Source organism: Lepisma saccharinum, chromosome 27 (assembly GCF_977018435.1).
Source record: "Lepisma saccharinum chromosome 27, izLepSacc3.1, whole genome shotgun sequence".
Lineage (NCBI taxonomy): Eukaryota > Metazoa > Arthropoda > Insecta > Zygentoma > Lepismatidae > Lepisma > Lepisma saccharinum.
In genome coordinates, this window is record NC_139255.1 from 36,498,707 (window position 1) to 36,526,132 (window position 27,426).

The 27,426-nt window shown below is 38.2% G+C and overlaps 1 protein-coding gene across 6 annotated transcripts in view; it reads left to right on the forward strand.

The window, feature by feature from the left end:
• LOC145980126 (piezo-type mechanosensitive ion channel component-like) overlaps positions 1-27,426 on the forward strand; it is a 224,241-nt gene that overhangs the window by 27,068 nt on the left and 169,747 nt on the right. For all 6 annotated transcript variants that reach the window (XR_014440830.1, XM_083113141.1, XM_083113139.1 and 3 more), the window contains exons 3-8: positions 1,315-1,407; positions 7,260-7,379; positions 8,645-8,884; positions 12,411-12,657; positions 22,329-22,482; positions 26,748-26,817. Coding sequence is in view for 5 of the 6 variants with exons in the window: in XM_083113141.1 (XP_082969267.1) it covers positions 1,315-1,407; positions 7,260-7,379; positions 8,645-8,884; positions 12,411-12,657; positions 22,329-22,482; positions 26,748-26,817 (924 nt within the window). In the remaining variant the exon portion in view is untranslated. The remainder of the gene's footprint in view (positions 1-1,314; positions 1,408-7,259; positions 7,380-8,644; positions 8,885-12,410; positions 12,658-22,328; positions 22,483-26,747; positions 26,818-27,426) is intronic.

Sequence of the window (27,426 nt, forward strand, 5' to 3'; positions counted from 1 at the left end):
TTTGCACCCCTCTCCCCCCAAAAAAAAACCAACAAAGCCTACCTTCCGAAATAAAATTACAAATATGCCACCGAGTGGACATTCCCTTCCCTCCCAAAAGCAAAAAGCTAAATTCACACAGTGCTCATACTAAATGGTTCTAAACAAATAAACCAATTAATAGTGCCATTTAACACATCGTATCCCCACTAATTTGTACTAGTAATTCCCAATAGAGTGAGTGATATTTTTCTCTGTATGTTATCTGGTCCTATTGTTGTCCAATCATTGTTGGTTCTTTGTTATTGTTCGCTGAGAGAGAGATTTTCGAAAAGAAGTTTACTGTGAAATCTCACAGATAGATTGTAACCTTAATTTATGGGCTCATTATTTGTTGATTTTGGATAGTGGGGATCTGAACCACTGTGTGTCCACCAGGTATGAAACCCAGGATCTCTTGATTACTGCACCATCGAGGAGGCCTACCCATTATTTGTTGAGACATGTATAATAAATTGTAGAAAACCATTTAATGCACAGATAAACTAATTGGGAATAGGCCTACAGTTTAAAGTGGGATCCGAATGAATGTGTACTGTGTCTCAAGGGATTCAACCTGGGACCCTTCATTACAAGGTGTCAGTGTGTGTAATGAGAATTGAAAGTAGGTTATGTTCCACTAACTTACATCACTTTTCTGCCTCTCTAAGCTAATTGCAGTGGTAAGAACGAATGATGATTAGATAAAATTGATGAAGTACACTCGCAACGGACATCCATTGTTAGGCAGGTCTTGAATCCAGGTCCTTATTTTGCAAGTTTTTTTGTGTGGTTCACTCATTGACTTGGCCACTGAAGTAGATTTCATGCAACTGGTACAAGATTCTACAGAGATAATTTTCTGAAGACAATAGAGGATATTACACATTACTATATTTTTTGTTTCGATTTATTATTGTGTTCCGTTACTACTACTTTACATTGTTGTATGAATGATGAATTGATAAAAATGATGAATAGGCCAGTGGCATGGAGGGAAGGGAGTTAGTGAAGATTATAATTTCTTCTTTTGACTCGGCTTTCCTTTAAAAAGTAGACATATGTATGTACAATCCTTCCCTTACAAAACTGCTGTACAGCCATGAAGTAACATTTATGCCCTACTTGAATTCAAATTCAGAATCCTTGCACTACTGCTGATATCAAACCCAACTACATAGATGAAAGACTGAAACTGGCTATTTGTATACGTTTGACATGTATTTACTTTTAAAAACCTGTAAAATTTTTCTTTCATGCTTCATCATGAATTTTAAAGCATGCATTATTTTGTAGGTGTTGCAGTTCGTCAGAATTGTATATCTTTGGTCTACTTGCTTTTCCTTCTTTGTTTGCCTGCAATACCAGACCCTTCTCCCACGTCTCGTGGTAAGTGAATTAGTATTTTTGGCCTCATTGTTTATTTTTCCCTGTATTTCTCTCCTTTAATACATACTAGCTGATTTCCTGGCGTTGCCCAGGTATTTATTTATCCCAATATTCTATTTGTCAGGTAAATAATGAATTCTAATTATAGTGCAATATGAACTTGGATTTGATTTGATTTGCTTTATTTTACTTCGCTTTTGTGCCACTTTTGGCTAATTTGTGAATATGGGAATGAGGGATGATATAATGAAGTAATGTGAACTTGGAGTTGAATGGCATTGGGAGTGTCACTATTTATCTTAGCAACCCCATAAACTATGGATTCCACACTAATGTCGGTCATTTTGCATGTCACCACCTTCCCACCCCCTCCCCTACGGGTGCCAGGGTGTCTTAGAGTTGAACAGCATAGGAAGTGTCACTATTCATCTTAACAACCCCGTAAACTATGAATTCCACACTAATATCGGTCATTTTCCCCACACAAAGTCATATCAGCCTGAATGTTAGACAACCCGAGAAACACTATTGTTGTGCAGATTGCATAGAGTCACGGGTGTCTATTTGTGCGGAATTTAATATCGGTTGTTCTCGATTATTTTTACATGTCACCCCTACCCACCCCACCCTTAGGGGTGCCAGGGGTGTCTTACCCCAAAAATATTCTTTCCAGATTGCAAGTGATACATGTACCAAGTTAGGTTGAAATTGCTCCATCCTTTCGAGAGTTAGAAATTGCTCCATCCGTTCGAGAGTTATGCTGGAACAAGCAAATATACACCCCCCCGCCACACACACACACATACATCCATTTTTATATATATACAAGATGTATGCTGTTGATTTATTGGTTTATTTTACTTCACTTTTCTGCTACTTTTGGCTAATTCTGAAGATAAGAATGAGTGATGGCATGATGACATTGATGTAGGGACTCACAAAGAATACCCATGCCCAGGATGGGATTCGAACCTGGGACCCTCGGCATTGCGGAATGCAGTGCTAACTACTCCACCACAGAGGTTGGCATATGTACGCTGTTATCTGTGGGATTTCTAACAAGGGTTATCTGGTAGACTAGACTATGGCTACGCCCCTCTGTGGAAAACAAGTGAATGATATTTATTCTTAATTCTGTGTCATTATTGTGTGCCAAGGGGGGATTTTGTAATTAAATGACAGCTATTTTAATATTCTAATAATCTCATGTGAATACTTTTAAATACAAATGTAGTATATTGATATGGTATGGCTAAAATAACATTCTTTGGTCGTAACATTTTTTTATAAGAGCCATGGTGATTCAGGTGGTAGTGGATCTGACTTCCATACAGGAGACCTGAGTTTGATTCCCACAGTAGCCAATTTCAGGTGAGATTTTTCCAATTATGTCTGTACGTAAAGCAGCTGTGAGGTGAACCCATACTAATGTAATGTGTACTAGGAGGGAGGGGAGGTAAAAGCACCCAGAGCATGGTGCTGATAACATCACCATTCCTTGTACCATCCCTCCCATCGAGAAGGAGTCATTCTAACTCAGTTGCAGATTGGACGCATCTGATTGTTTGAATTGAAAGTTTGGGTGCGTCGATACTTTGGGCCATTTTGCACCCTTCAATGTATACAGGGAAATATCTAAAGATGAACGATATCGGAAATTTGATATCGTGATATGTTGTCAAGAAAATATCATCACAGACGATAGATACAATACGATATTTTTTCCATATTATGATATCGGCGATATATTGTCTCCACAATATATATTGCCCAATATCGTGATGATATATCATTAAAATATCATGACGATATATCACCGACATGATATATATCGCCAAATATGATATATTGCTGACACAATATATATATATCGCCAAATATGATAATGCTGACACGATATATATATCGCCAAATATCATGACAATATATCACCAACACAATATATATCGCCAAAATATCATGACGATATATCGCCAACACGATATATATCACCAAAATATCATGATGAAATATCGTCTAGTTGATATCGCCTGGACGATCTTTTTTCAATATGACGATATATCATCTGGACGATATATCGCCCAACACTAGAAATATCCTTTTACCTAATATTCTTACTTAAAAAAGTTAAAACAAGTGGTGTAAAAAGCCCCTTGGGAAAAATTAAAAGTGCAAAGCTGTAAAGAGACTTGCAGAAGACTAACACAATGCATTAAAAAGTAAGAATATACCAAATGCTTCCTCACGGACAGTGGAAGAGACCAGCTCTTCTCAAAAATCTAAAAACATTTGATAAAACACTGTTGTCATCGCCCAACAGGGATAACAGACAACTTTGAAGCTTAAAAGTATGTCTGAGGAAAGCAAGAGGAATGTGTCGAATACTTAAGTTGATGTCAGAAACACGACACATTGGAGAGTCCAGCCCTTACAACAAGTGACCATGCGTTAGACAGCTGTGTCCAATACACAGTCGAGTGAGAAGAATCTCTTCTTGTTGAGAGGGATGGGACGAGGAATGCCATGCACCTATGCTGAGCTTAATAATGTGAAGGTTGTTCCCCATTACTACATCCCACTCTTCCTGCCAAGTGTCAAGAAGGCAACCATGAAACACATTCTGCAAATCCCTAGCTGGCAGAAGGTGGTCGAGAATGCTGCCATCTGCATCAGCAGACTTGGTGGCAGCATTGGCTGCTTAATTCCCCTTTATGCCCACATCACTAATGACCCAGCAGAAGCAGACAATAGCACTGGCAGATAAGGACACGATCCGTCGAAAGATGAGCTGCACTACAGGTTGTCTGAAAATCAGCGATTCCAGACACTGGGGCACACTTATGGAATCTGTGCATAGATTGACTTGTTCAAAAGCGTGAACATCGGCAAAATTCAGGGCCCCTAGGACTGTACAGCTCTACCGTGTACATCGAACATGCAGGATGTAAAGCACATCTGTAACTTTCAGAGTCCACAAGAAAGGTGACTCCGACTGATTACACAGATTTGGACCCATCCGTATAAAACTCTTTAAAATTGGGGTACTGTGAGCGAAGTTGTAGAAACTGCTGCTGATATTCGACCGCTGGTGTTTCTGGGAGAGCAGTCAGAGACATGTCAATGACAGGTGCAGGAAATTCCCCAAGTTGGGAGAGACGAAATGAGTGGTTAAATGCCAGGCAACACCTAGTGCTGACAGGATTTCATCTGCACAGACACCAAATGGTCTAGTGACACAAGGATGTAGCTGGTACATAGGCAGTCTGTCACTTACTGCAAGGGCTGCACCCTCCAATCAGCCCAATGTGCTGTGTCTGTAATGCCATTTTAGGTTTTTAGCATATTATTGAATATATCGATAAACTTTCAATCTTCCCAACTGTTGTGTGTTTTAAGTAATATTTTTAGCTTTTTGAAAAGAGCATGTTGCTTCCACTCTCTGAGGAAGTTTTTGGTGTATCCTTACCTTTTTAATGTGTTGCGTCTGTCATGTGCAGGTCCCTTTACAGCCATGCACTTTTAACCTTTCTCAAAGGGCTTTTTGCACCTTGTTTTTAACTCTCAGGGTAAGGATTTCACACAAGGGGACATTTCCCTGCATACACAGAAGGGTGCAATATGGCCCTATATTCTGATGCACCCCAAAATTTTAACTCTTTGTGGGTCGTGCGAGAAAAGTTCACACACGGTCTCGGAGACTGTGTTTTTAAAATATGCCAAATTAATGGTGTAAAACGCCAAATCCTCAATTATTACGATTAGATCTTTACTTTCAACAATTGAGATTCAATAAAACTATAAAAATTGAGATTCTATAAAATTATAAAAAGGTACTCTTCGTTAATTGGGCATGGAACGACATATAGGATTTTCAGTATAAACTAGGTATGCCCATAGCCGTGCATGGACTCAGACAGCAAGTGGCTTCAACGAACCCTCCCTAGCAGATCGAATATCTGACTAAAACTGAAAACAAAATCGTGGGGTAAAAGAGGAAGGTTAGAAACTCAACTAGACAGACGGAAGGTGTTGACAAGACAATCATTGATAAATAACGACGTTAAAATCACACACCCGAAATGAGAGACCATGCAGGACCAACACAGGGTTAATTAATTAATTAATTCCACTATAGGAGTCCTATTTCACACACCATTGGCTATATTAGAGATGATGGAATCAGCCACCATTACCTCCCCCCCAGATACCCATTATCAGAGGCTGGGTGAGCCCTAGAGGCACTCTATGCAAGGATATATATATATATTCCACCGTGGAATCCAACCTGGGTCTCCCATGTGGCAGTTAGATGCCCTACTGACTGGACCACCTTGGATCGTGTTAATTATGCATCAGTGTGTTCTTTAGTTTTACATTTTGTGAACTTTTCATCACATCATCCTTTCAAATGCTTCTCCTCACTGACCTCGATAGTGGAGTGGTTAGCATAGCATGCTATGATGCCAAGGTCTCAGAGTGTGAATCCCAGCCTAATCATGGGTGTTCTTCGTCAGTGTCCCTTCATCAATTTCAACATATCAACACTCATCCTCATGCCATTAGCCAAAAGTGGGAGGAAAGCAAAGAAAAATAAACAAAATCAATCAATCAATCAATTAATTTCCAGGCCAGTATTTGAATTAAATTTATGCACTATTTAATGTCCTAACACTATTATTTTTTATTACAAGCAGAGTCATTTCACCATGGATGTCTGCAGGATTTTTTCCAGGGAGAGGCAAGCAAGGTAAAATTTTCCCCATAATAGTGATGCCCCCTCAAAAAACACTCCTTCAGTCTGAAATTATCATGTTCCTTCAACGTCCTTATAAAAATTAACATAAATTACTGTGACTGAAATGAAATTATGTGTGAAATATATCCTTTTTTGGGTAAAAGGTAAAGTGCTCCCCTGTGCTATGCATCATGCCATGAAGGCATATAGGGGGTGTGGGGTTAGGGCCCCACACTTTCTTGATCACAGCCGAAGGTGGGGGTGATGTGATCAGCACCATGCCCCTGGCCGTCTTTACCCCCCAGAGTTTCCTCCAGATACCCACTTTATATGACGCTGGGTGGGTGCCGGAGCCGCTTGAACAGGTGGAAAAATCCCGGTTCTCTCCTGCCGGGAATCGAACCCAGGTCTCTCGCATGGTAGTCAAATGCCCTAATGACTGAGCTACCGCAGCTACTTTTTTGGTGGACATTCATTTTCCAGGGGGAGGGCCATAGCCCCCCCTCCCGGACGTCCATGCATATCACCAACCTCTTTGAGTGGAGTTAAGAGAAGAAATGCTCACTTCTGAAATTACACTATTTGTAATAAGATTTGTACTGTCTTATTTTACATTGCTTTTCTGCTGCTTTTGATTAATTGCAATGATGAGGATGAATTATGATTGGTTCAAATTATGAATTATTATTGCCAAGAAATGACCAGGCCAAGACTTGAACTTGATTTTGATTTTTTTTTTTTTGATTTGATTTGATTTAGTTTATTTTACTTCGCGTTTTGTGCCTCTTGGCTAATTTGCGAAGATGGGGATGAGTGATGAAATGATGAAATAGATGAATGGACATTCACAAACAACCAAGCCCGACCGGGATTCGAACCCGGGACCCTTGGCGTTGCAGCACGATGTGCTAACCACTTGGCCACAGGGTTGGGCCAAGACTTGAACTTAAAACCTTTGATAGTAAGATGATGAGTTGACTGGTGTGCTGACAGAATTAAATACAGAATACAATTTATTTCCCAGTGCAAGACATAAAACAGCATCTGCTGACACATTTTTAATGAATGTTCCTGCAACATTAGATGTATAAAAAGAATGTGTTTATTTCTCTTACAGGACTTACTTCAGTATATATCAAGGCAGTTATATTTTTCAGTTTAATAGCCTCGTTGGCACAAGTTGCCTTCCACAGCTTGATGCATTTTTTACCACGCTACCTCAAGCTCGTTGAAAACTGTGAGTAATTGACCTCATGTTTATCACTCGTGTACTAGTAATAGCAGAGTTATTGTATTTATATTAGTGTGTTACTATTGCTTGCATTATTGTAGGACATATATGGACGATTCCACACCATTTCAACCTATTCTCAAATAACTTGACAAGTGTTGAAAATCAATATTGAAAATTTTTCAGTTCTGAATTTGGATCTGAATGCTTTTTTCAATTAGCTGCATGTGGTAATTTTAGTGTTTTTCAGACATTTACGGAAATCACTGTAGCTTCTCTTCTGTAATTCAGCAAGTCTGCTTTGCTGACGGTTGTCAATTTTTCCAGTTAGATATTCTGATAAGTAGTGTTGGTTGTTTATGTAAATCTGTTTATGGTATTGAGCTTTCCATATACAGGATGATTCAAAAGTCCCCTAACATCCTGTATAAAATATAAAGGATTTAGGCTGGGTACAGTTGGTGATGATAGAAACAGGTTAGGCATAGGGAGAACTATAATGGTTTGTTCCAAGCATATATCCACCATATTGGTGGCCGGTATATTGAATTTAACTGAAATTTTTGAAATGGGAAAGGGTTGATGTGATGTATCAACTCAGGCTAGAATTTTATGAGAAATGCAACCTATCTTTAATGAGGAAAAGTTATGAATTTTGTATGATTGTAAGAGGTATCATTTTCCAGGTGTGTGAAAACAGTGCCAGAATGTTCCTAATGCATGAGGAATGCTTCGAGATTGTACTGTTGTCTGGGGAGAGAAGTTTACGTGCCATTTCAAATGATTTTAATCAATGACACCCCCAACGAGATCCAGTGTTGCTTGTACCAGTTGCACAATTACTCGCAAAATTTCCGGGAGACTGGATCAGTGAACGACAGGCGACGATCAAGACATCTCAGAACCGACATGTTAGGAGCATTTCGTCACTCTTTTCTCATACCTGGAAAATGAGACATTTGTTACAATCATGCAGTCATAACTTTTTCCTGATAGGATAGGTTGAAAAAACCATCACCATTGCATTTCTCATGAAATTCTAGCCTGATTTGATATTGCACATTAGCCCCTTTCCATTTATAAATTTTGACTTGAATTCAATATGGCGGATGTCTGATTGGAACACACCAATGTGGTTCCCTCTAGGCCTAACCTGTTTCTATCATGACCATTTGTACCCAGCCTAACGTCTTTACATTTTATAGGTGGTGTTAAGGGACTTTTGAATCATTCTGTATAATTATATAATATATATGTATATATTGTTCCAGATGATCATGTCCAAGAATTGCTACAGCACATTGGATTTGTGCATCTGCATTCAGTCAAGTCTCGAACTGCAGCACAGATGATTGCTCCTGACCCTCTTGTTCTTGTAGTCTCGGTGTTGGTTTACGTGACTTCTTACAGGATGGATATGTTTGTAGAAGACAGGCACTCTAGGTCCACAAGTACTGTTCATTTGAGTTCCCTTGTAATAGGACCTCGTGGATATCTGCCAGAAGCCTTGGGTAAGTAATGCATGATTGTAATTTGGAAAATATCCACATTTGTTGTTGCGTGCATTATTGGCACTATTTGAAAGGAGAAGACAACAATAGGAGCCTCCCTAATGGCATAGTGGTAACATCTTCACCTTTTAATCAATGGATCCTGGGTTCGATACCCAATGAGGACTCATTGTGGTTCCGATTTCACTTTAAACTGTAGGTCCAGTCCTAATTAGCCTTACTGTGTATTAAGTGGACTTTGAAAAGTGTACCCAAACAAACAAACAAGAAGAACAATTGGAATGGACTGAAAAGAATATTTAATCAATACCGAAAAAGTACCAATATAAAATTTGCTGATGCTAATAATTGATAATCGCTGACCTGCATTTGAAGTGGTTAGCACAGTGTGCTATGACACCAGGGTTCCATGTTCAAATCCCAACCTGGACATAGATGTTGTTTATGAATGTCACTTCATCAATTTCATCATATCATCACTCATCCCCATCTTCGCAAATTAGCCAAAAGTGGCACAAAAGCGAAGTAAAATAGAAAGCAAATCAATACTGTTAATGGGATAAACAATGTGGAAACAAAGATGGTTTAATACTGCAGTGTAACCAGAGGATGAGAGAAGATATACTTAATTCATAAACAAGAACATATTCAGTCAATGTTCCTTAGATTCCTCAAATTCAAAGCCTGTGGAGAATATCCAACGTTCGATTCGTACGATAATCTACTTTCAAAGAACAACTTCAGCAAACTAGCACTCTGTTCTGGTGACAAGTAAGTGACCTGCTCTTTCTCTGCAAAATAATTAACAGCATAATAGACGATTCCAACATGTTATCAGCAGTAACATTTAATGTTCCTGTTTTCAAAATAACACACCAAGCACAAAATCTTTCATTGCCAGAGAGCGAAAACTTCAATCCTTTTTACCTCTCCAGTGTGGAGAGCGTGCAACTCTTTCAGCACAATTGCTATTTTTGCAATGAGTTTATACAAGCTTAAGAAACATTTCTGAAACACTGCAGTACATCTATTATAGTAATATTATGTAATTATCTAATTAGAGCACTATAATTGGGCTCGGCGTGTTGGGCTCTGTCAATAAATGAATAAATAGCATGTTAGACAAGATGGGTGCTTTCACCAATGTTTGACTGTTTGCTGGATGTTGTACCTACTTCAGTACCTGAGCATTTGGTGTCAACAGTGATAGGTTCTGGCATCGAATCCTGACCGGTCATTGGCAATTGTTCTTTCATCTGCTTATTCTAATTGTACTTCATTTTGATTGTTGCAATTTACCAAAGAAATACAGTAGTCATATTACATAATTTAATGCAAACAAACCATCACTAAACTTAACCCTGTGACACATGATCAGCACCTTTAGATCATTCACCACTGTTTTCTGTCTTTCAAGACTGGCATCTGATACTATTCCTTTCAAATAATAATAATAATTCCTTTATTTAGCGGGCGAGGTTCAGCCGTAGGCTGCTCTGCCACCTAACCCTTGTCATGAGCTACATAAGAATATATAAGTATATATAATATAATATGATAATATATGAGTACAGATGGAAAGCTTGATTACACTAAAGAGAAAATAAAAAATAAATCACATTACCTACAATTACGAATATTCTCATTTCAGTAATATTAGTAATAAGATAATATAAATGTGAAAGAACAAGAAAATATTTAAAAAAATACAAATGTGAAAAGAAAAAATTTAAATGTAAATGTTAACATAAGGTTACATTTAAGTAAATAATAATAATAATAATAATAATTTGAAAATATTAATAAAATTCCAATAGTTACAGTTATAGAATATGAGTGATTTGTCGTTTGTTGAGTGCCAGTTCACTTCTAGTATGTGCTACTGTTCTGCTGCTGTTCCTGTAGAAGCATTTCTTTCAATTTAATTTTGAAACTCTTATTGAGTTTTATGGATTTAACATTTGTTGGTAGTGCATTCCATGCTTTCAGGGCAGATATAGAAAAGGATGAGGTATATAGCATAGTCGAATGGTGAGGAATGTCAAGTTCGTTGTGACAACGTGTCCCGTGTCTGTGAATTGTGTTGCTATTACATAATTTTTCAAATAAATACGTGGGTTTACGTTCAGTTTGCAGATCACGAATGAATGATAGATAGTGCAGTAGCCTCCTGTTGGCCATTGTTAAAATATTATATCTGTTTAAGATGGGAAGGATGTGATCGCATTTATCCAGGCCAAAAGTATTTCTGATGCATGCATTTTGTGCGATTTGAATTTTTCTGCTAAGTTTTTTTCCAAGTTTGGACCCATACACAGTGTCACAATAATCAAATAGTGGAAAAATTAAAGATTGACTAGTCTAAGATTATATTCTGCAGGTAGTTGATCTTGGAAACGGTAGAGGTTTCTCAGAATAAAATATGCTTTTTTACATTGTGCATTGATGTGGTCCGTCCAGTCCAACGTATCGTTAACATTCAAGCCAAGATTTTTTGCTGAATTTTTACATGGAATGGTTTCATTATTAATTTTAAGTTCAATTGGCTCAACAATATAATTTTTTGCGATTGTTTTGTTCCAAGTAGCATATAAAGTGATTTTTCAGGGTTTATCTTAAGTCCATTTGATGTACACCATGTGTAAATATTATTTATATCGGTGTTGAGTGAGGAAATACTACTTTCTAGCACTGTACGTCTAGTCGAAAAATATAGCTGCATATCATCTGCATAGAAATGTGGTGTGAAAAATTTTATAACTTTATTTAAGTCTGTGGTGTAGAGGGTGAAAAGGAGAGGACCTAAAATTGATCCCTGCGGAACCCCTGCTTTTAAAACTACAGCTTCAGAGATCTGCAAGGGTGAATTTTGAAGGAATGTTCTCTGTTATCTATAGAAGAACGGTTGTCAATTTCGCAAAGAATATCATCTGTAACTTTTGTTAAAGCCGTTGCTGTGCTATGCCATGCACAGAACCCAGACTGAACATTAGGTAACAAGTTGTTCGCGTCAACATAACATATTAGTTGCGAAAATACAATTTTTTCTAGTACTTTAGAGAGTACTGGCAATAGGCTTATGGGCCTTAAGTCATCGAAAGAACTGATCTCTTTTTTCTTTTGAAGAGGCAAGACTCGCGCTTCTTTCTATGTTTCTGGAAACACACCTTTAGACAAAGAATAATTGATTGTATGAGTTAATGGAGTCAGTACATATGGTAGTGCAATCTTTAACATCTTAGTGTTTATGCCGTCTGCTCCAACACTGTTTGATTTAATTTTATGCACTGCTTTGTGCACATCAATTTCGGTTACTGTGTTAAAACAAAATAATTTATTTTCATCGGTAAAGCTACGGCTATCAAAGTACTCTCCAGTTGTCACAACAATGTTGGATCAACAAAATTTTTGAGCTCCTTCCTGGGATCAGACCTGGGATCACTTGCACCAAAAGTAAGAGTGCTAAGCACTGAGCTAAGGGCGATGGCAGTATTGTATTAATGCATGCCTTTTCTTGTTTCTCCAGGAAAATATTTTGTGTTGTCATCCATGTGTGTTGCTGGTGTGATGCGCCCATCTTTATCTAGTGCTGTCTATTTCTTGTGCTTCCTGGGTGGATCCACCTGGTGGGGATGCTACAAGCAACTACGGAAGCCATTTAGTTGGGTGTGTCGTATTTGCCTTCTTTTTGTTGGTGTGCATATTATTGCGTTCTTTCTGCACCAAATGACCTGGTTCCAGGAATCAATTCCAGCAGATAATATATATGCAAGGTTAGTTTTTTTATTTGTTTTACATTTGTTAATACATGCATTAGTTCTTTTCTGGTTTGATCGGTGTATTTGATATTTGAGTTTTATTATTTTTCATCACTTCTGTGACACTTTAGCCTAACCATGATAGTAAGAATGGTTAGATGGAACTGATGAACTGAGTATCACAAAGAAACACCCACATTAAGGCCTGTATCGTATAAAACTTCATACAGGGTGGTTAGGGATCTTAATCTAGGCTATGCCAACCTACAGCTACTCGCTTATGTGAGATGTACTCTTACGTGCATGGGGTAACACCCCTGAGAAATAAGGAGAACACGAACGACATTCAATATTTAACACTTCCATTGACTGGACAGGACGGGGTCATGATAACAATAGAAAGGATATTCGTTTACCTGTACATTTCTGTAGAGATGATTGTCTTCTCTGATTTGTTAGATAAGGCACAGTCCTGAAATGAGACGTCTTTAGGGAGCACAACTCCCCGCTTCTAACTCTAGCGTAGCACCGATATTCAATCTATAACTTGGAGACAACAACTGTTTACTCCATAACTTTCGGACTACAACTCAGGTGAGATCTGTTATCGCGATCTATTTAAAGGGGATTCAAATTCCCGATCGTTAGAGCCCTTGAGCCAGTTCCATCCTGTTGTTAACCATACTTCTTTCATAAAGCTGACTTATTTCATATGATTACCTGTCTATTCCCATGTCAGCGGAGTTTAAATATGCACTGAAGGTCGCCGGTGTAATATGCTTGTAACAAGTTACTTCCAGCGCTTCAGCCAGACCCCTTGGGGAAGTGATTAGTCTATCGAGCTATGACACCAGGGGTCCCGGGTTGGAATCATGCCTTTGACGTGATACGGTATATTATAGGCAAGCTAGGCTATCTTCGAAGCCCAGATTAAATACAGTAGATAATCAACTAGCAAATGTGACTGATGCTTCACTCTCAAATAACGACCACAGGGGAAAACAATAGTTTATGGATGATTTTATTTTAAACTACCACCAGGCTTCATCCTGAAGATTCTTTCTTCCAATCACCGCCTGAGGCGGCAGGGCTTACGTTCGCTGAAGACTCTTGTCTTCATTCTTCCCAGCGATCGAGCCTCACAGCGATGCCAATTGTACAAAACTCGCTAACCAGCATGGCATTTTTCCCAGGAAATGGAAATTTTGAAACGAAAGTACTATTACAGGAATGGATAAAGAGTGGCATGTGATAGGGAATTTGACTCTAGGCCAAAACAACTCCCATTGAACACTTGCAGAAGCGAGAGGTCTGCATGTGTTCAATGACCTTCTTCCAACCTTGCTTTACAATGGTGACGATGTTTTGAACCCCTCGGCTGCTTTGTTTATGACTGGTGTAGACTGACTGGCCTTGATGACAAAGGGCAGATCATTTCTTACTTACTTCCTCTAGTCCCCTTCTGCCATCATAGCGTAGGGTTGGTTGCCTCGATCCATCTCCTCCATTCCTGTCTGTTTCTCATCATTCTCTTCATCATATTTATTGTCTTATTCCTTTCTCTTCCAATCTTTTCCATTCTGTCTTCAAACATTATCCTTGGTCTTCCTTTACCTCTCCTACCTTGCACCTTTACTTCTAGAATTTGCTTTACCTTTTTTTCTTCATTCATTCTGAATACATGTCCCCACCACTTTAGCTGTCTCTTTTCAATTATTTTCTCTAGCGACTCCTGTTCCACTTCTCTTCTTATTCTTTTATTCCTCACTTTCTCTCTCCTAGTCTTATTAACAGCTCTTCTCAGGTATTTCATTTCACTAGCCTGAATTTTACTCAGATGTTTATCTTGAAGTGGTAAACTTTCCATTCCATATGTTAATGTAGGGACCAGTACTGATTTGTATAGCTGCATTTTTGTCTTTACTGCCACTTCTTTCTTTCCCATTATTGTTTTACTGAACTGATAATATACTGTATTTGCTTTTCTTTTCCTATTTAGGATTTCTTCATCACACCTACCATCACTTGTTATGATGGTTCCTAAATATACATATTCATCTACTTCCTCCAAGTTCTCGTTTCCATATCTAATTGCTATTTCATGATCTTTTTCTCCTTTTGCCACCTGAATAACTTTACTTTTCTTAATATTAATCTTCATCCCTTTTCTCGCAAGTTCTTCTCCCCATTCTATTACGCTCCTCTGTAAATTCTCTTCACTGCTAGCAATTAAGACTATATCATCAGCATATAGCAGTACTTGCAGTTGTACTACTCTCATATTCCAATATCCTATTTGTACTCTTGGGGTTCTTCTTTTGCAAATTTTAGTTATTTCATCCATTACATTAATGAAAAGTAAAGAACTGAGACTGTCTCCCTGTTTAATTCCTTTTTCTATTTGAAATTCCTTAGACTCGTTTCCTTCTATTCTTACTATTCCTTTTACATCCTTATATACACTTCTTATTGCTTTAATAAATTCCTTAGGTACTTCCTTACTTTCTAATGCCTCCCATAGATATTTTCTAGGTACCAAGTCAAATGCCGCTTTCAAGTCTAGAAATGCCAAGTATATTCTTTTATTTTTATCCAGCATTTTCCCCATCATTGTTCTTAATATAAAAATTTGATCTTGAGTCTGTCTCCCAGGTCTAAATCCAGCTTGTTCCTCTTCAAGTTTTCCCTCTATGATTTTTCTCAGCCTCCTTTCCAATATATTCGTATAGATCTTATGTACCACTGATGATAGACATATTGCTCTATAATTATCACATTCCTTATTACTCCCTTTCTTGTGTACTGGCACAATTATGTTCCTTTTCCACTCTTCTGGTATAGTCTTAGTTCTCCATACTTCCCCTAATATATTCAGTAGTATTTCAGCCATTCTTGGTCCTCCATATTTTATAAGTTCTGGTGCTATTCCATCCCATCCTGCTGCTTTCCCAATTCGTATCCGTTTAATTACTTCTCTCACTTCATTATCTGTTATCATCATATCTTCTTCTACATGCTCCTCCTCTTCTCTGTTTCTTATTCTCTCATCCTCCTCCTGTTCCTGCTCCTCATCTTGTTCTTGCTCATTTGTCCTATCCTTGAACTTTTGTTCATAGTATTTTCTCCATTCCTCCATTACATTCTCCCTTCCTATGACTAGTGCATTTTCTTTATTTCTTATAGCTCTTGCTGCTTTTCCCCATTTTCCTTTCATACTTTTGACCATATTCCAGAACTGCTTTCTATGTTCTACAAAACTTTGTTCAATATCATTTCCAAGCTTCTCCCATGATTTTCGCTTTGCCTCCTCTACAGCCAATTTACTCTCATTTCTTTTTTGCACATATATTAACCTATGTTCCTCTGATCTTAATTCTAGGTAATTCTTCCATGCTTCCTTTTTCTCTTTCACTTTCCTCTTTACTTCATCCGTCCACCAATTAGTTCTTTTCCTTTTTGTATTCACCCTAACTTTGCCACATACTTCAATTGCTGCATACAGTATCACTTCCTTAAATTTTTCCCACATACTGTCAATTTCCATTCCTCTTATTTCCAATTCATTCAATTTTTCTTCTACTAGTTCCTTATACTGTTTTCTCTTCTCTTCCTTAGCCAGCTGCTTTACTTGTATCTTTTCAAACTTCCTATCTCTTTCTCTATTATTCCTCTTAAATCTTGTTATAGCTATTAGCAGTCTGTGGTCGGTACTCAATTCAGCGCCTCGAATTACCTTTACATCCATAAAGGCATATCGAAGTGCTCTTGCGTAAATTATGTAGTCTATTATACTCTTTGCCTCCCTTCCCTCAGCTTCATAAGTGATTTTATGAATTTTCTTATGCTGGAAAAAGGAGTTTCCTTGTAGCAATTGGTTCTCTACACAGAATTCTATTAAGGGCTCCCCCATGGCGCAGTGGTAGCGTCATTGCCTTGTAATCAAGGGGTCCCGGTTTCGATACCCGGTGGAGGCACAAGTGGTTCGGATCCCACTTTAAACTGTAGGTCCAGTCCCGATTAGCCTTACTGTGCATAAAGTGGACTTAAAACAGCAGCAACTCAAGAATTCTATTAATCTTTGTCCATTTTTATTTATCACACTTTCCCCTCCATATGGTCCCATACAACCATGTGACCTTATCCTATTGTTTCCAGTTCTACCATTAAGATCTCCCATCAATATTACCTTCCTATTCTCTTCATTCTCTTTATTCACTACTCTTTGTAATTGAGTATAGAAAACTTCTTTCTCCAATATGTCCTGATCATTTGTCGGGGCATAAACTTGTATTATTGTTATTCTTTGTTCCATTTTCAGTCTAACTACTATTATCCTTGAATTCACTGGTTCCCATGATTCCACCCTTTCTTCCATTTGCTCATTAACTATTATTCCAACTCCCTCCTTAGCTCTTCTTCCTCTACCTACTCCAACATATCTCAGCACATATCCTCTTTCAAGGCACATTATACCACTGCCTTTCTTCCTTACTTCACTTAGTCCTAGTACTGCTAGTTTATACTTTTCCATTTCTCCTACAATCTCCACTTCTTTTCCATTAATTGTTTTAATATTCCAAGTTCCAATTCGGATATTCCATTCCCTTGCTTGTCGTCTTCTACTAAATCCATCCTTTCCGAGGCTACCTTTATTTTTCTGAATCCGCTAGTTTTAGTCTGGTGTGGGGGATTAGCCCAACGACCAGGCTGATTTTTATTTTCAGGGTTTTCTCCCATATCCTTTGGTGCTCCCACACCCCTGCAAGGCAGCAGTTGGTTTTGGATATTTGACGGAGATATCCAATCCGCTTCTTAGTGGCTCATATTGGCCACTAAGGTCGTAACTCTTCCGCTTCCGTTGCCGTTGGGATTTTCTCCATGATCCTCTTCCGCCTCTGGAACCGTTGGTCTTCGCCCTCCGGGCCGGCTCTCTGTATTTTAACCCCTAGAGAGAGGGTGGCCCAGTATTAAGACCCCAGGCACTGGGCTCCCTGTTGGTCCACGGGTCCTTATTCTATATTCGGACCACCCCACCATATCTGGTGGGATCCCTCATCCGCCACCCGAGGGACGTGCCTGGTAGAGGTCAGGGTCCCCATGCCAGGGGGCAGATCATTTCACTAATAGAAATCACGTTGAAGAAAGTTTGGATTTTATTTAGTGTATTGGGTAAGTGAATTACGTATGTATGTTTTAAATGATCTGTGTTGCGTTATGTAGTGAACGAAATGGAGTGATTTAATTAACGAACTATTGACAAAACAATTTACTTGGCTTTTGTATGAGGATAAGCTTCAAATCGTGTAGATATGCAGGTCTCTGGCATTCCAAAGAAGAGAAGAATGTATTTGATTTGTTATTTAGTGTTGCTTTTCTGCCACTTTAGCTAATCGTGACGATGAGGATGAGTGACGATAAGATGAAATTGATGAAGGGACATTCACAAACAATTATACATGCCCATGCCTGGATTTGAACCCGTGACCCCTGGCACGTAGTACGCTGTACTAATAACCATTTTACCACAGAGGTCGCCAAGAGAAGAATGGAGTTTCTGTTCAAATGAAATATTCAAGGTAAGAAGTTTATTATATATTTTATTCTCGCATGTAAATATTTTACAATATGAGCCTTTGTATTTTACCAGGTGTGCCGGTTAATAATTCTTAATTGATCCGAAAGAAAACAAGTGTATCTGGGGAGAAAGGTAACAAATGCTTTATTCAAAGTATGCTCCATCGCTAGCTATACATTGTGCCCATCTGTCCGTCAAATTGTGGTTGTCCTTCCAGAAAAATCATTTACATTATGAGGTGATCCAGTCAGCAAGCCATTGTTCGACATCTTCATAATTGTTGAAGTGTTGCTGGGAAAGTGAGTGAGACATCGATGAAAACAAGTGGTAGTCCGAAGGGGCTAAATCTGGTGAGTATGGCAGGTGGGGCAAGAATTCCCAGCCAAGTGCAGAAATGGTGTCTCTGATGCCTTTCGCTGTGTGTGATGAGGCATTGTCGTGCTGCAAAATCACTTTTCCGTGTCTTGTCACCCAATCTGGGTGCTTTTCGATCAATGCATGGTTCAAATTGATGAGTTGTTGACGGTAGCGAATGGCATTCGCTGTTTCACCTGGTTTCAGAAGCTCATGGTACACCACACCCTTCTGATCCCACCAAATGCACAGCATTGTCTTCCTTCCGAAGCAATTCGGTTTTGCGGTCGATGTTGAAGGTTGTCCTGGGTCAACCCATGACTTTTTGCATTTTGGTTTCTCGAAGTAGATCCATTTTTCATCCACAGTCACTATCCGTTGCAAGAAAGACTTTCTTTCATGCCGAGAAAGCAACACTTCACACACCGTTTTTCACTTTTCCATTTGTCTGTCGTTCAGATGATATGGGACCCATTTTCCTGCCTTCTGGATCTTTCCCATGGCATGAAGACGATCAGATATGGTTTGGCGACCAACAATTATCTTCTCTGCCAGTTGTTGTTGCGTTTGCGTATCGTCTTCGTCCAACAGTGCTTGCAATTCGGCATTTTGGAATTTTTTTGGCTGGCCCGGGCAATCTTTGTCTTTCAAGTCGAAATCACCACTTTTGAATCGTCGAAACCAACGCACACACGCATCTTGCATTAGGACATTGTCACCGTACGTTTCCACAAGGATACGATGGCTTTCACTTGTGTTTTTCTTTTGATTGAACAAGAAAAGCAGGACGTGCTCCACATGCTCTTTATTTGATTTGAAGGTCAACATGTTTCCCACACAAACCCAATATCACGATCACTCGCACTCGGTTGCACATCCACGACATTTTGACAGGTACTGTCCTGGAAACACACTGACATAACAGTTCAGACTGTGCACCAACCCTTGCTTCCAGTGCCATCCAGCGACGAAATTAAGAATTATTAACCGGCACACATGGTATAAATAACCATGAAATATTTGAAATCATTACCTTACTGTTTCTATATTAATTAAACAGTGACATTTTTATAATTATTTGTAAATTGTAATGTATGTATTTCAATCACAATGTCACATCACTTCAAAATCCAAGAAATTGAATGAAAAAGAACCTCCCATTTGACCATATGATATGAAGAGATAGCCCAGGTTTTGAACCCAGCATATGCCACTGCTGGAATCTCTGGTGATGAGATCATGGATTAATTCCTCATGGTCACTGATGTGGCTTTCTGATCATTGTGTTTACTGATTGGAGCATCATTAAAATTCTTTTTCTCATCATAGCTAGCTTCGAGAGTTTAGGGGACAGGTGCCTTATGAGGTTAAGTAGCTTATCTGTCATGGTATGCATGTGAATCAAGGTTAGGTTCAAGGAAGGGAGGGAACTTCTGGGTTTGTCCGGACGTGCCTCTCCCACTCCTTAGACAGCTCCTTGAAGAAATTGTCAGTGCCCAAGTACAAGTCAAAGTTCTCGAAACAAGGAATCAATTCTAGAATCATCAGCTGGCTTCTGTAAATTGACTGAAACACTGGAAAGGGCATGGGTATTGTATCACAGTGTTTTACACAGAGGATTTGTTGCCTTCCTGCAAGACTCTGGAGTCACTCCAGTTGGCATCAGTTCCTCATAGGCAGAAAGACATTTGATAGTTTGAACGTCAAGCTTTCTCAATGGTTTTTTCACAGCTTGGGTCAACTTTTATTAGGTTTTGTGTAAGTAAATTGAAACCATTTTCTGTCGCTGTGGATAATGAAATCATAAGGTGTTGCAAACATGCACAGTTCTCTCCTATAATTTTCACACATTGACCTAATGTCCAACTTCACAAGCTTTCGTGCAGTTTCCAGTGTCACTCTCAGAACATATATTGGTCTGAAGGAAGGGTTATACCATTCTAGATCTTGCATATCTTTTCCTTTGACTTTTAACATTTCCATCAGTGATTGTACATGCTCTGATTTGTACCAATGCTGCAACACAATAGGTGCCTTTGTAACATCCCTTGTCAATAAAAGTCAGTGTCGGATGACACAAAAATCAACGTTATTTATAATAACAATAATTTTTTCTGACTCTCAGTGCAAAGGAATCTTGATGACAACTTTTTAAATTGAATATACATATATCTATGAACATTCGAAAAAAATTTCAAAGTGGTATGTTGATTTGACTCTGAAATATATACCACCATGGCCTCGGCAATGACCGATCCGTGTAAAATTCTGAAACTTTAGCCTCCTGTTTTAGCCTCCTGTTTCTCAGTAACTATGAGGTATACAGAAGGAAAATTTTGCATGTGTTCATACCTTGGTAGTATTAACAAATACACCAGGTTTCATTAAAATCTGAATCTGTGGGTGTCATTTTGAATTTTTTCTTTGTGATTTGATGTGGAATTAACCATTTCTGTAATTCTACCATTTTTTTATTGCTTCATACACAGTGTGTCTACAGAGTTTTAAGGCTGGCAACATTGTAATAAGATAAATGCTGCAATGTGCCATTTGGTACATGTATTTCGTAGTGTCGCATGTAGTGAGTGTGTAGTGAAATTAGTGTCGGATTCGGTGCAATATTGACTGAGTTACAGCTTTTATACTAGTGCAGTGTTTTGTACCCTCGTCATGCATTTGAAAACAGAACAATGAGTGGCTATTAAGTTTTGTGTAAAACTCAGTAAAACCCCTTAAGAAACCGTTGAAATGCTGAAAACTGCTTATGGCAATGGCACCTTTTGTCAATCCAAATGTTTTCATTTGGCATCGTCGATTCCATGATGGTCAGGAAGATGTGGCAGATGATCCCAGTGAGGGTCGTCCCTCCACCAGTCGAACTAGCAGTAATGTCGTAAAATTTCAAATGAAAACCGGGCACAGTCACTGATGATTATTGCAGCTGTCTGTAGATCCATTTTGGAGCGCTTGCTAGAGAGATTACGACGAGTGAGTGAAACCAGAGCTGCTTGAATCTGGTGCTTGATTCCTGCAGCACGGCGATGCCCCAAGCCACAAGGCGATTATTGTCCAACAGTTTTTGGCATGGAAACAAGTGATTGTGTTAAAACATCCACTTTATTTGCCAGACTTGGCATTGGCTGACTACTTTTTTATTCCCCAAATTCAAATCCCTCCTAAAGGGCCAATGTTTTGACACCATTTTGGAAATAGAAGCAGCTGTGATGAGGTATCTAAACACAATCCCAAAAGAAGATATCAGCAGGGGCATCCAGCAATTGTACAACCATGTCACTAAGTGTGTAGACTTAGGAGGGATGTGCATCGAAAACTAACCAAAGCTTATGGCCCAGTGTCACATATTTACACTTTTTATTAAGCCAGTCTTAAAACTTTGCAGACACACTGTGTAAATATAAGGCTGTAAATCATATGCACAGGTTTTATAGACTATAAATACACAGATCCAGTGCAGTTAGCTGGTTATATACATTAATTAAGGATCTTAACAAATCGTTAAGGATCTTTGTGGAATGGTTGACATTTATTATGGGATTTGTAGAATATAAGTGATCATCAAGACTTTAAGAATCTTTGTGCAATGGTTGTAATTTAATATAGGATTTGTAGAATGTAAGTTATCAGACTTGATAACTTCTATGTCTGTACTTTCTAGGTGCTAGTAAAAATGTTATTGGTCCATCACAGATAATTAGTGATAGTATGTTAATTGTATTCTTACTTGCTTGTATTTCAGAATATTTGGTTTAACAACTCTGGTCAAGATGAACAGCACAGATCAACAAATATATTATGAAACAAGAGACTGGGATTATTTTGTGAATCCATTTGCTCTATTGTGGCTCTATTTTGTACTAGCCTATGTCTCTAAGCAATTGTTTATTTCTCCTGTAAGTACATAGCTGTGTAAGGCCATACCAGTTTTGTACTTTACAAAAGTTGCAATTTTTAATGAGCCTCCCCGATGGTGCAGTCTGTCCTCCTCGGCTTGTAATCAAGAGGTCCCAGGTTCGATACCCGGTCGAGGCACTAGTGGTTCAGATCCCACTTTAAACTGTAGGTCCAGTCCTGATTAGCCTTTCTATGCATAAAGTGGACTTAATACACCAACTCAATCAACAATTTTTAATGATTCTGCCTAGAGTTTGCTTTTTAAGATTCACAAGAAGGTGATATTCCCCACTTACTGTGAGAATTGGATCAGATTTGCTATGGATTGATTGATTGAATTAAAATTGTTGGGTACGTCAGCACATGTGACCATTTTGCATCCTCCAATATCCTTTTCCTAAATACTCTTACTTGAAGGTTAATAGAATTGTTGCAAGAAGCCCCTTGAGAAAGTTAAGAGTGCAAGGTTGTAAAGAGACCTGCACAAGACAAACAAAATGCATTAGAAAGTAAAAATAAACTAAAACCCTCCTCACAGACAGTGGAAGAGTCCAGATCTTCGCAAGAAGCTAAAAACATGTGGTAAAACACTGTCCATCATCTCCAAAGAGGGATGACAAACAGGTGGGAAGATAAAAAGTTTGCCTGAGGAAAGTAATATTGGCACATTCAAGAAGAACATGCCCAATACTTAAAACAATATTACAAACACGACACATTGGAGGATCCAGCCCTTGCATCAAGTGAGCATAGATTAGACTGCCGTGTCCAATATGCAGCCAAGTGAGAACTTCTTCCTGATGAGAGGGACGGGACGAGGAACGCCATGCACCTATGCTGGAAGCTTGTTCCCCATTGCCGCATCCCACTGTTCCTGTCAAGTGTCAAAAAGGCAACAATGAAACACATTCTCCAAGCCACTAGTTGACAGAAGGTGGACGAGAACGTCGCCATATGCATCAGCAGACTTGGTGGCAGCATTGGGTATAGAAATCAGTAACTAGACTTCAACATACATGCTGTGATACGAAACTGATGGAACAATTTTATGAAGTTCAAAATTGACGAATTTTCATTGAATGTGCTGCAGTTACAATAGAAATATGTTTTAAAATAATTAATGATATTTATGCAGAACTTTAATTAGAATCAGGTCTTCTCTGTTAGCATATATGTGTGTGTGTGCATGTGTGTATGTGTGTGTGTGTGTGCATGTGTGTATGTGTGTGTGTGTGCATAAAAATATGAAGGAAATAGGAAACATGGAGCCAATATTTTAAAAACAGACAAAAAATTGATATTTGGATAGTTATATACAGGGTAAGTCAAAAAGAATGAAACAACTTTACGTATTTATTATGAATAAACTATTGAAGGTAGGAGAAAGTACAAGGCACCAAAATACAACACAACTCTCAAAGTTTTACATACGTCACAAAGATTCACAAATATTCAATGTGGTAGCCACATGTCACACGGTAATCAAGTTCTTGCCATACATGAGACAGCATGTCCACATCGATGGTTGCGATGGCAGTAGCAACACACTGTCGTAACTCCGGCATGTACACAACGTCTCTCACGTACCCCCACAGAAAGAAATCACAGGGGGTTAGGTCAGGTGACCTCGGTGGCCACTTGCGACATTCCAGGTCATTGGCAGTAGCATGGCCAATCCAGCGGTGATGCAGATGTTCATTCAGGTAACGCCGGACTGGAAGGTTATAATGCGGTGGTGCCCCTCCCCTCCTTCTTGCATCTCCTCGCAGAATGTGTGATGCAGGATCTTGTGATTTGGTTTCAGGCCTTGTACCAGATGCAATTTGTATGGCCTGGTGACCAGTTGCTTACGAAGAACATGCCGTATGGTTTTGATGCAGCTGCAGCTCATGACTGGCTTGGTACATGGATTTTTTCTGACTTCTTGTGAAAGCTTCTCTGACTCTGTCAACATTCGCATCTGACACACGTGCCCGCCCTGTTCTCTGTCGTTTACACACGGAAACAGTCTCTTCAAACTGATGGTACCAATGGTAGATGTTTTTCCGAGATGGTGGATCTTTATCAAAACGTGTGCAGAAATGCCATTGTACCATTGTGATGGAATCTGTCTTCGCCAATTCCAACACACAGAATGCCTTCTCTCTATCAGACAACATTGTTGTCATACTAAGCTCCACGCACTTTGTTGTTACAGCACTCCTAGCGGAGTGTGGCAACAACATAGTGTGCTTTGCGTAGTACAAATAAAACTTCGAGAGTTGTGTTGTATTTTGATGCCTTGTACGTTCTCCTACCTTCAATAGTTTATTCATAATTAGGGCTCGGATAGTTATGCACTAAAAAAATGCAAAATATGAATGCAAATATGCACTAAAAAAGTGTGAAATATGCACTTTAAAAACCCGTTTAATTTATAAATGCTGTATATTACAAACTATGAAAGATTACATGCCAGGCAATGAATTTGCATTATTCTGAATACTCATTCGCTATACAGATTTTTTAAAAAAATAACATGGTTCCGCGTTAAATGAAACACAATACATTACAGATCAAGATCATGATTGCCTTTGATAACAACATGATGTCTCAAATTTTTGAACTTGAAACTCCTTCTGTTTTCAGCTAGAATAGTCTTATATTCAGAAAACACACGTTCCACTTCGCAAGGTACAAGTAGAGCAACAATGACACATCAAGTTCCAGATCATCCACGCGTTGTCCATTTGTATACAGAATTTTGCAAGCTTTCACCATTGTTGCATACACACTGTTCTTTTTCAATACTGCATCCAATTTCTGTACATACACAGGATCTTGAACCTGGGCGAGGGCCTCTTTAACGTCTTCTATAATTTTGATGCTTGTTTGAAGTTGTTGAAAGAAGAAAAACAGAAAAGATGAAGGAAAAAGAAGAGAAGCGAGGAGAAGAAAAATAAATACAGTATATGCTCGGCTTTGGTTGTGGGTACAAAAATATGCACATCAACTTATTTTCATACAAATATGCACCTGCATATGAAATATGCATTTTTAGTTAAAAATCCTTAAATATGCATTTGCATATGCAATATGCAAAATGCATAATTATCCGAGCCCTATTCATAATAAATACGTAAAGTTGTTTCATTCTTTTTGACTTACCCTGTATTTTGATCCCGGTGATTTTTAACATGTTGAAGTAGGTCATGAAAAATGAACTATGTGCAATTTTGAGACCCTGAAAATACCTCCCCCCCATCTGTAGAAAATATTGGAGTTTAAAGGTCATACCCTCCATTTTTTGTGAAAACTGAAATATGTGTAAGATTGGAGTGCTGTATCTTTGGAAAGCGACAACATCCCAAACTTTTGTTTTTATATACTGTTAATATAAGACTGTTTGCCTATAAACATTCAATTGTTTTGATGGGGCATTGTTGTTTTCCATTGTTATGTGACAAAATGCAGCGTTTGCCTGTTTTCTGCCCTTATTATTTTGACTAAGCAACAGTACTCCAAAAATATGTTTAATGTGCATGGAAGCTCACTATTATGACAAGCTGACATAGTTCATTACTTGCATATTGATGCTGTTAGCAGATATAACCTGTTAAATACCAAAATAATGCAACATCCAAAACTTTAAAAACAGGCTTATCTCAAAGAAGCGTCATGCCAGAAATAAACTAAGTATGCCATTTTGTAGCTGAATATATGTACTAACATAAGAAAAAGAAAGAAAAAACACATTGAGGCCTTTTGCCATTTTCCAGAAAAAACAATTAATATGTTAAGAAAATGTCAGTGTGAATTATCACACTTCCTCCCCTATCAGAAAGTCGAACAACCATTTTTCTTCCCTTTCTTTGTTCAGAATAGAACAGTCCATGTCTTGGAATCTTGTACAACTGTCTTTGTTTATTTTTCGATGGATGGCATAGTGGTAATATTGTTGCCTTGTAATCAAGGGATACTGGATTCGATACCCCTTCACACCCACCTTCATGGGTTGTTATTAAATTTTATATCAGCACCTTATTGGTATCAGCAAAAATTTTATACTATCTCTGTTTCATCCCAATGGTTTATATCAGTCCATCACCAATCAAAAATTTCATAATGTCCATCTCTAATAGAAGTCATTTTATTTCCCCACTTTCTCCCATGATAATTTTGTAATGTTGCAGAATAACTAGTTTGTGATAATTTTTCATGTTAAATTGACCTTCAAACCTGCTACATTATTCTTTAACTGGCAATAAAATCTTTTTTGTTGTAGGAAGAATCGCGAAACAGAGCAGAAGTGCTTAGGAACAATACAAGCCTGTGGTTATTACAACATTTTGGAAGTAAGTTATGTAGGGATTATTTTAACCAGTTGAAGTTGAAATGTAAGCAAAAGAATGTTATTTTCAATTGCCACTGTGGATTTTTATTATACTGTTCACTTGTATTTTTTACATATTGCCCACTTCTTTCGACACATTTTGCATGTGTCTTTGTCAGGATTAGAAAACAGAATGAAACAATATAGAAATTAAATTGCTTTAACTGACTTTACACTACATTCTGTTTACAACTCTTGATAAGGACGCATATTAAATGTGTTGAAATGCTGAATATTAAAGAGGTTTAGTAAATACAAGTACTTTTTTATTAGTTCTTATGAAGTTACGTAATTTAAAAATGGTTTTCATAAAGAGAGTAAATTTCGATACAGAATGTCTTATGCCAATTTTAAATAAGTCAAATGTCATTAAGGTATATCAGCTTTGAACCATGTAGCATATTTTGGAATTATTATAATTTATCATTTTCAGCAATGATAGAGGTGCTGGTATGGTGTACTGTTTCTTACCACCAGAATGAAAAGAAGCACTATATATTTGTATTGTATTAAGTTATACAACAAAATTACCTCTAGAGCATTTTTTTATCTGGGTAAAACATGTAATTTG